This window comes from Acartia tonsa, chromosome 9, assembly GCF_053477335.1.
Source record: "Acartia tonsa isolate MP-2025a chromosome 9, ASM5347733v1, whole genome shotgun sequence".
NCBI classification, from domain to species: Eukaryota; Metazoa; Arthropoda; class Copepoda; order Calanoida; family Acartiidae; genus Acartia; species Acartia tonsa.
In genome coordinates, this window is record NC_137268.1 from 3,152,516 (window position 1) to 3,162,922 (window position 10,407).

Here is a 10,407-nt window from a genome sequence, read left to right on the forward strand (position 1 = left end):
TATTTTCTAGTGACGATTTCTCTTATATGTAAACCTTCCCAGGACCTATGAGAAGCTAACCTGCAAAGGAGAACCTGATCGATTCAGACAAAGTTAGGTACAAACAAACAATCAAATAAACAGACAGACAGACAGACATCGTTCTACTTTGTATTATAGATAAATTTTTCCTGGGATCGAAGCTAGATTTATTTGTCCGTTTCTTCGACAAATCTAGATTATCTTAGCTGCTATTTGAATCATATTAAAGAATATTTTTGTTAATATCAGTCTGGCCATTTAATAAATCTAAGTGTTTAATACCGATTACTTTTACAGGAGATATGCTACTCTGGATTTTACTATCCTTGTTTAAATATAAATGAAATCAAATATAAAGTCTTGCTAATGTATTCAAATGAATTCTTTTATCTTATTTACGTAGGTATAAATGTATGTAATTCTTAAGTTTGGACAGGGAGTGAGGGAATGGTTAATTTTATCTACCTCACATTTTCTTCCTAATATTGAAAATATATAAAAAGCACAATTTTACAGATAAAATAAAGGGAAAAGACAATTTGTCATCAATTGTCGATTCCCTGTCTCACTAAGTTTTGAGGATATTGAATTGTTTCATAAACACATCTTATCTCACGTTTATAACAAAGGGTGTCCCAAAAATGATCTTAATATTTTGTTTTCAACTGATTATTTGTTAAAATTAAACAATATAAATTGTTTCATTATCAAAAAAAAGCATGTTTGAATAAACAGTGTTGATAACCCTATGGTTATGATTATATCTTTAATTATTGCTTCACCACTAGCCTCAAAATGGTATTTGCCTCAAGATGTCACATTTTTTTAAGGGCAGCTTGTTATATTGCAAAGCCTATTTAATAAGCCATTAATTAAACATTTAGTATAAGAAAACAAATGATAATAATGGAGTATTGCAATTTACAATTTAAATAATTTGAAAAGGAAGAATATGATGACAAATATATTGTTTTAAGCAGGAATTAGAATTCATTGTGAAAATTTATGTGACTTTTTCTTCCCCTCTGCCAAATAAATGCATGTTCAAATAAATTACACTTTTTAATATTAACAAACCTTTTACTTTGCATTTCTATTTTTCATTACTTTTACTTTAATACTATTCATAATTGATATTTGATAGATCTGTTCTTAATTTTTATTCATATTCAATTTTATTGTTTGTATATGAATATTTAATACCTGTATTATAATACTGTTATTTTTAGTACTTTTTTGTGTGTCATACAATAAATATCTAATCTAAACAAATTGTTTTCATAAAATTTGCATTTAAGATTGAAGTTAAGGGTTTTAAAATTAAGAATAGATGTTCCTTAAAATATCAGTAGCTTCAAACAAATGGGAAAATAATACACTTAAAATCTTAAAAACTCATTATTAACAATTCTTATTTCAATCAACAAAAATCATTTTTTTGAGGACATTCCTTAATGAGATAAGAGTAAAAGAATTTGACAAAGATTTATTTTTCTAATCTTTTTCTTTTTAGTGTTTTACTTGTGTTGTTGAGAATTTGTGGCTGGACCATGTTACTGAGTTATCTTGTACTTGTGTCCTCAGCCTTTACAATAGCAGCAGGTACATGTACTTTTTAAAAGCGAAGCTTTTCTATAATATTGGTCAGTTCGTCCGTCCGTCCGAGACAGATAGCTTTTTTTGTTAATTTAGGCATGTTAGAATTGTCCTATCGATTTCAAACTTTGTATGGTGATTCCTGTAGTAGTAATGTACGATTTAGAAAGCGTATCAACTCTATAATCATTATCAGAATGTCCGTACGTCCATTTTAAACATGTTGATTTTTCTTCTTTTTTAACAACAAATTTTTATGTGATCTAATTATCCGTTTTATCTTATTTTTGTTATAATGATTCCTGGGACAACAAAGTACAATAAACAATGTCCATAAACATTACCCTGTAACAAGCAGTTTAAAAAAAATTTACCTACAATTTTGCCTCTACTTTTATACTTTTATATTCAGATTTTTCAGTTCTGACACTATACACTATGTCCGTTTTGTCCTAACGTTTCAGTGCTTCGCTTTTATGATAGTTGTCATCCTTGTTTGTAAGGAAGCCAGGTATAGGTTTAGATGTTGCTTTAATTATAAGTGACAAGTAACTAATCTTGTTCTTATTTCAGCATCCTTTACAATTATTATGAACTAACTAGCATTTTTTCTTGAATTTATTGGACATCAATCAGCATTTAGCAAAGAACCTGGTATATTTAAGTGTGTAGGAACTTAGATATATGAATAGCACTAAAGTCACAAAATTTTAGTGACATTACAATTTTTGTAAAACAATATCATTTGTATTTAATAAAGGTTTTAACAAATCAGACTAATTTTATATTTTTATGATATGAATGTAATAACAAGTTTGTATACATGATTGTAATTGCAATCAAAAAGGCATTCAACTCACTTAAATTAATAATTCATAACATTATTTTGAGTTTGATTTCATACGGTTTGATTAACACACACTTTCATTAAATAAATATCTGCTTTGCGCATAAATTGAAAATTAATGTTCAAATGGAAAAAAAATTCAATGAATGTCATAAATAAAGAATAATTACACCTTATTTACTAAGTATATTTGCGATAACTTTTATTTAATGAAATCTTCCAATTTTTAACATGTACAAAACGGCCTGCTTAATTGCTTCAAGATCCATGTCAGATCTATATAGGAAATAAATGTCTATAAACGAGCTCAAGTTTTCCAAGGAATATTTGTTTAAAACTCATAGTGCTCCAATAATCCATAATAAACTCTCACTGCCCAGAACGATAAGACCCATTATTTTACTTTATTAAAAATAAATTCCTTTTTTTAATTTCATGTTGCTATTTACCTTATATCAATGTATTTAATTTCTAATCATAAAAAAGAAAATTTAAATTTATAATATAATAAATTTAAGAAAACTCTGTTTTAAAAGAATTCGATTGTGGCGACACTTTGTGTGTTCAAATATTAAACTAAAATTGTAATCATCATCATTAACCCTTTGGTGATGGTAATGTAAAGAAAAAAAATATAATTTAAAAAATCTTTTTAAAATCATTTAGATTATGAAATATCTACTTTCTTTTAGATAGTAATGCCGGGTGAGGAAAATAGATTTATTGAGAAATAGATATGCATATAGAAAACTAGCCAATAGGGAGATAATTATATCGAGCCAACTCTAGTAAATCATATAAAATAGATACAAATACTTTTTTTCAGGCATTGACTGTTCCCCACCCACTGATGATGACTGCAAGGGAATAATTGATTCTGAAATTCTTCATCCATGGCCATGTAAGTGTTGTTAAACATGCAAAACTCATTGAGTTAAAAAACACCAGTAATTTTATTTCTTATATTCATTCGAATCCAGTGGATAGGAACCGGTTCTCATCCATAAGAAAAAACTATGTCTAGCATTGAATCATATCCAGCTTTCTACGAATATAAAAATGTACAATCATAAGATTAAAACCAGTTTTAATCTTATAATTGTACCTTCTATATCCGTGGAAAGCTGTTTATAATACGATGCAAGAAATAACTATTCCAGTATTGCTTTAAAACAAATTATTATCCAATGGATTAGAACTGGTTCTCAGCTATATTGTAATATTATGTATAGCATCTTATAAAATCCAGTTTTCTACTAATATAAAAATGTACAATCATACAATTATAAGATTTAAACCAGTTTTTTTAGTATGTGCCTTTGGCGTCTTGGGGCTAAACAAACTGGTTTTAATCTTATAATTGTACATTTTTAAATCTGCGGAAGGTTATTTATCGAAATAAGTTAAATATTATAACTTTCTGACATAATAGTGATATTCCATTATTGGTTTTTAGTCTGTAATGCTACTAAAAATTAAAAATCTTGCTTGCTTGCAAACATGGTCTATATGCCCAAGATTCAGACTTTGTTTTTAATTAACTAAATAAAATTATTTTTAATCATCACATTTGTCCATATACTCTACTGTTTAGGCAACTGTCACAGATATTGGCAATGCACAGATGGACATATGGTTGGACACGATTGCCAACCTTACAGCTTAGGTAATGTTTTTAATCTTTCAAATTGGTATTTTTAGTTATAAGTAATATATGGTTGTCAAAAACCTTTTAGAATACAAATGAATTGATTTCATTAAGAACTTAGTTGAAGAAGTTGTTCATAGATCTTGTTGTCATTATTTGGCACTGCATATAATATATTGATTATTATTTTACTGTATAACTAAGAAATAAATTGTTAAAGCAAATGTAAGGCAATTGTGAAAATGAGCATTTGATTGATATTATTTTGTGACTTTTGTTCAACAATTTCTGTACATAGTCATAAGTACCCTATTTGATATAATTATATAAAAATTTCAACTATTTTTTGAAATAGGATGTCAATTTATCAAAAAAGCTATTAAATTAGGTTATTATACTCTATAATCTATTGAATTTTTATAATTTTTCATTCTTTGATGTCTAGTGTTTGATCCCTTGGTTGAACAATGTGTGTATGAGTATTCTGCTCCACCTGGAATTTGCACTGTAAGTTTACTTTTTATTGTTTTGATTTTATATTTATAATAAGCAGATTATATTTATCCTGTTATATAGAGTAGTCATTTTTGCTATCTGAAGCTAAAGATCTCATAAATTGCAGGTCTTAGTTAATTGTATTTTCAGGAAAGTTTATAAATGACTTTTGGTGGTTTCAGGCTATTTTCATTACCTTCTTTGTCCTCACCTAGAGGCTTAGAGTGAAGCAATTAGCATTTAAAACCACATTGACAGATTTACTATCAAAATGAAATCTTTTTGGGACAAATGTTTCTAAGAAATGACAATAAATGTAAAATTTTGATTAATTAATTTGAGATACATTTAAAATATATAAAAATAAAAACAAGTAAAAGTCAAAAACAAATAATTTATATGACATTATTTTAATTTAAGATAACAAACTATAAAGATTCATATTAAATTAAGTGTGTAAATGTAAAATTGATGAGTGAGTTATTCACAAAACTATAGCCAGCTTATTGAAATTTAAAAACAAATAATTATTCTAGTCCACTCCTGATGGTCCTACCACCACATCAAAGCCAACCACAACCACAGAAGCTCCCACAACTACAACTCCTAAACCAACAACAACCACCAGAGCTCCAACTACCACTGCTGCCAGGTAATTTAGTTTTTATGTTTAAAGAAAACTAAAATGGGAATAATCAATTACTTCGTCTAATTTTATGACAAGTCAATCTAATCAATTGTAGTGATTCCAAATCCTATTGATTTGTGTTTTGATATTGCAAGATATGAAGGTATATTTTAGTCATGAATTACTTTCAAAATATATTATTTACAGTTCAAATACCACAAATAAAAATTTTTCAGTATAAAATTTAAACAATGAAAACAAAAAATATTTTATTAGCTGTTTTGCCTGCCCTGCTTGCACCTGTGAGAATCCTCCAAGCCAGGACAATTTCTTCAGACCTACTCCAGGAACTGACTGCCATGAGTAAGTAACTATTAAAATAAATTAGGAGATTACTGAAGTAGAAGAGTTTGTTTTACTAATCATTACCCTGAAAGTTTATGAATCCATTCAAATGCTTCACCTGTGGTCTTTATCTTTGACATTTGTATTGTATCTGAAGTATTTTAAACAACGTTACCAAATTATACCACATACTCATTATAACAGTTTACCAATGACTACCTTTTGCCAATATGGTATACACCTAAAATGAAAGAATGATGTGGTTCAAGATTTGTTAACCCCTCAAATTGACATAAATAGTTTAAAGCAGGAAATTTTAATTTTTCATTTCAAAGAGAAAAAAAGTACACTTCACAAAGGAAGAATAAATAAACCTAAATAGGAATGTAGGGTTTGAATTACAAAAATACTTGACCTGTTTAACTCCAAAAAGAATTCTTAAACTCTATTTGAATTATTCTCTTTCAAGTTTTGTTTCTTTTTGTTTTCTATTGCTTCAATGGAAGAATTTAAAGTTTTACATTGTATATTTCTTTCTTAATTTTTAAAATTAGATGGTATTCAGTAAGTGTGTGAAGTATAAATGTTACTTTTTAATCAATCTGATTAATGGTTGAATTGTTTGTATATTTTTTTCATTTGTTTTTTTTTAACAAATTTAACAAATTTTTTTGTTTAATTATCTTTCATGACACTGTTATAATTAATACAAAACTTATGAGAAAATTGTATACTAATTGGATCTGCATTTTTTTTTAAAATCATAAATAGAGGCAAACCTGTACACACATCCAGTTACTTTCGCTATGTAAAGGCTGAACTAGTTTGCAACCTAAATTTGTCAATTTGTAGGTACTATGAGTGTATTCACAACTCTCCTGAGAGGCCAGACTGTGAATGGATTTCTGTAGGATATGACTGCGGAGACTGGATCTTTAATCCTAACCAGGTACTGTATGTACATTGTAGCAAAGCTACACAATAACTGTCTGTCATTCAGATCTTAGAGATCATACAATAGTGTCTTTGAATCTAACCTTCTTTCAAATTATTTTGATGGACATTTAGCTAATTTTTAACAACCCTAACATTTAAAAGCTATTTTTGTTAGCTTAGCTATCTAACCATTGGGGGGGGGGGGGGTTGATCTTGAGGAGGTGAAAAGAAGGGGAACATAAGCCTCTTCCATTTAAGTATTTATATTTCTACTATTTTTTAAAGACTCATGCTATATACAATTGCCAACAGTCTTTTTGCTGAATAAGTTGTTGGAAATTTTTTTTATTGTTGATATATAATAGTTATTTCTCGCATCGTATTAAAAACGGCTTTCCGCGGATATAGAATGTACAATTATAAGATTAAAACCAGTTTTTTTAGCCCCGTGGTGCCGAAGGCACGGGCTAAAAAAACTGGTTTTAATCTTATGATTGTACATTTTTATATTCGTAGAAAGCTGGATATAATACGATGCTAGACATAGTTTTTTCGTATGGATGAGAACTGGTTCCTATCCACCGGATTCGAATGAATACGAGAAAAAAAACTTATTTAACTTTACAATGAAAACAAAACTTAAACCAACTTACTTCCTGTGTTACATAAGGATTTATAGCTCCCACCTTAATATTTGTTTTGTTAAACTTTTAGACGTATTCATTTTAGCAGTGAAGCTTTTTTAAAAATATGTTTGTCTGTTGACTAATGTAATTGTGTACACTTTCTTTTTTATTTTCTACTTTCCTGATTTTTTTTACTTCTTTTAAACCTTTTTCTTTAATTGCATATCATGTTAAATCTCTTGATTTCTCTTAATATTTTTTTTTAATTTCCCTTATTTAAATGGTAAACTTAATATTTTTTCATTGACAATAAGGGCATTTACACACTAAAATTCTATATTTCATCATGAAAACTATATGTATATCTAACAAGAAATTGCGTACTTAGCACATAGGGACTCTGTATTCAAGGGTTTAGATGGGAAAAGAAAAGTAGCCTTAAACAATCCCAATGCTTAGATCTATAACAATATAGCTTAAAACCATCCCGATAACCTATGTGAAGGGATAACTTAATCAGTAGTGAAATCTTAAGCTTCAGACAAAAGAAACCTTACTACTTTATATAATAGGAGAATTAGTACTTTTTCCATGATCCTCCTTGTTTTGATCTTAACTTCTATCAAGTTTTGTGTTGGCCAAATTATTTGTCGGAGATGGCTTGTTAGTGGCAAATTTTTCCTACTTATTTCTTCAGGACACTTCGTTTGTAGACACATTTGTTTTTATTAAACATTACGATTTTTTGGGTGGAATTGGATATGGAAAATGAATAAAAATCCTCCAATTCTAACTAAAAAAGGATGACAACATCCATAAAAGCGAAGCTCTGAAACGGTAATACAATCGAACATTAATACTTGAAGAGTATCAGAACCGAATAATCAGAATATAAGTGTATATTGTATAAAAGTAGAAACAAAATTGTAAGTAAATTTGTTGAAAAACTACGTAAATACAGGATATTGTTTAAGGACATACTTACATTTTGAGAACTTGATTATAGAGATGCTTCGCTTATATATTAGTATTTTGTAGTCCTAGGAATCAGTATTCCAAAAATCAGATCAATCGGATAATTTTATCACATAATTATTTGTTATTAAAAAGGTTAAAAATCAACATGTTTTAAATGGACGTTTTAAATCGTACCTAACTACTACAGGAATCACCATGAAAACATTGAAATCGAAAGAACAATTCTAACATGCCTAAATTATCGAAAAAAGTTATCCGTTACGGACGGACGGACGGACTGGCCGACCCTAATTACAGAAAAGCTTCGCTTTAAAAAAAGGCAAATACAGTGTTTATATAACTATTGGTTGCGCCCCTAGAATCTAGGGGCCCTGTATGCGAAGGAGAAGCGAAGGAAAGAAAAATATTATAAAACCATCTTTAAAAAAGACTTAAATCTACATATTAAAATAGCCTTAAACCAGCCCAGGACATAAGTAAAGCTTCCCTATAATGAGAACTCATTTCGTTCAGTAGTTATTGAAATTTTAAGCTTTAGACAAATAAAGCCTTACTTCATTGCCTACTAAAAAGTAAGTAAATAGTAGCAAAGTAATTCTATAACTTATAAATTCTGTCAGTCGATCGATGATCTTTTTATTGTTATTGAATTTACTTTGCTACCTTCTTAGTTTATGAAACCAAAATAAATTAGTAAAGTATGAAGATTTTCATTACTAGCTTAAAATATCACTTTGTAACTTTCTTTGAATACTGAGCTGGATCTTTAAATGTTTAGCCGTTGCCGCTGACGTAGCCTTAGCCGTTGCCGTAGTCGTAGCCATAGCCTTAGCCGTAGCTGTAGCCGTCGCCAGTGATGCTAAAAAAAAATTAAGCAGTGCAATGCCAGCTATCCCAGAAATATGTATCTCCAAAATCTTCTATGGCCCACCCAAAAAATCAATAATTTTTATAAAAGAAATAGAATTATTATGTCTAATTTTACGCGTAGCCAATATGATTTGAAGGTGAGCCAACTTTCCACCAATGAGAGCACAGCATTTTATGAAATGCTGCGCTGTGATTGGCTGAAATTCGGCTCACCCCGATCTGGCTCACCACTAAAATGATTTAAAGATCCAGCTCTGATGATTTTTTTTTCAGGCTTCCTGTGCTTCACCTGACTTTGCCCAGTGCAATGAATAATCAGCTGATTTATACCGCAAAAAACAGCTGATTTTAATATGACATAACAGTCACAGCTAATATCGAACAGCTGACTTTTTGTTACTTCATAGTAACAGCTGATTTACACAATAGTTTTTTTTATCAATTCGAAAATTTTATAACAATTTACATATAAAAAATATTTGAACCATTATAAAATAGAAATTTTTATGTGCTATATTTTCATGCCATTTTAGTGATTTTTATTATTGTTTTTGTGAAAGTTTACTATATTTTATTTATTATGATTATTGTACTGCTAGATATATTGATATATTGTATACCTAAAAATATGAACTGTTTCTAATATAATACTCTTATAAATCAGGTTTTTTTCTATGATATTATAAGCTAAGCTATTCTACAATTAGATATGTCAAAACCTAAATCTGCTTTTTAATGGACGTTATAGCCTATCAATGAATCACATAATGTTCACAGAAAACTGATCCTTGAATTGCATAATATTTGTCCTAAATTTATTTTCATCAAAGTATTTTCTTCTTTAATAAAATGATGCAATTTAAAACCTACAATGCTTTAGCATGGCGCTGTTTTGTCAAGATGTCCCAAAAAATATGCAATGATTTGAAGCAGAGGTTTGCAGAAGTGGTTTGTATTCACTCTCTAATTCAGCCAAGGGGCCAGGGAGTCAAGTAAATGAGTTAACCCCTTTAAAAACTCCTCTATAGATTAAGTCCCCTACACATCCATCTATCTTGGTTAAAGGGTGAATCAAAGTTTTGGGTCCGCTCCACGCAAAATCCAGTGCACGCCACTGCTTTAAAGAATAATCTTAATGTTATCTCTTTTTCTTTATCCAAAGAAAATCTGCAAAAAAAATACTTGAACCATGACGATTTATTGTAAAATGTAGATTACAATACACAGTATAGAATTTCCAGCAAAACCACATAATTTTTGGAAGTTCATTGACGTTTCCATTTTTATGAGTTGGTGGTACATATGTTTTTTATGAACTACACACCATTGCAAACTTTAAGAATTAGTCATCCTTGATTTTAATTTGATTTTACTGTAGGGGTGGGGGAGGGGGGGTGTTTCTTTTTTTGCTTTACCC

At 29.1% G+C, this 10,407-nt stretch overlaps 1 protein-coding gene across 1 annotated transcript; it reads left to right on the forward strand.

Annotated features, from left to right (window-relative positions):
- The first annotated feature begins 1,495 nt into the window (after nt 1-1,495).
- LOC145328019 (uncharacterized) lies at nt 1,496-9,650 on the forward strand. Its single transcript, XM_080171566.1, has 8 exons — nt 1,496-1,623; nt 3,291-3,365; nt 4,059-4,130; nt 4,558-4,619; nt 5,144-5,259; nt 5,512-5,598; nt 6,433-6,529; nt 9,264-9,650. Exons 1-8 carry the CDS (start codon nt 1,572-1,574, stop codon nt 9,303-9,305), a joined length of 603 nt encoding a protein of 200 aa, XP_080027692.1. The 5' UTR covers nt 1,496-1,571; the 3' UTR covers nt 9,306-9,650.
- Nucleotides 9,651-10,407: the final 757 nt, after the last annotated feature.

Coding starts and splice junctions, on each gene's coding strand:
- LOC145328019 (XM_080171566.1), top strand. CDS start 1,572: ATGTTACTGAGTTATCTTGTACTTGTGTCCTCAGCCTTTACAATAGCA. Junction 5,260..5,511: donor CCAACTACCACTGCTGCCAG/GTAATTTAGTTT, acceptor ATATTTTATTAG/CTGTTTTGCCTGCCCTGCTT. Junction 6,530..9,263: donor GGATCTTTAATCCTAACCAG/GTACTGTATGTA, acceptor TTTTTTTTTCAG/GCTTCCTGTGCTTCACCTGA.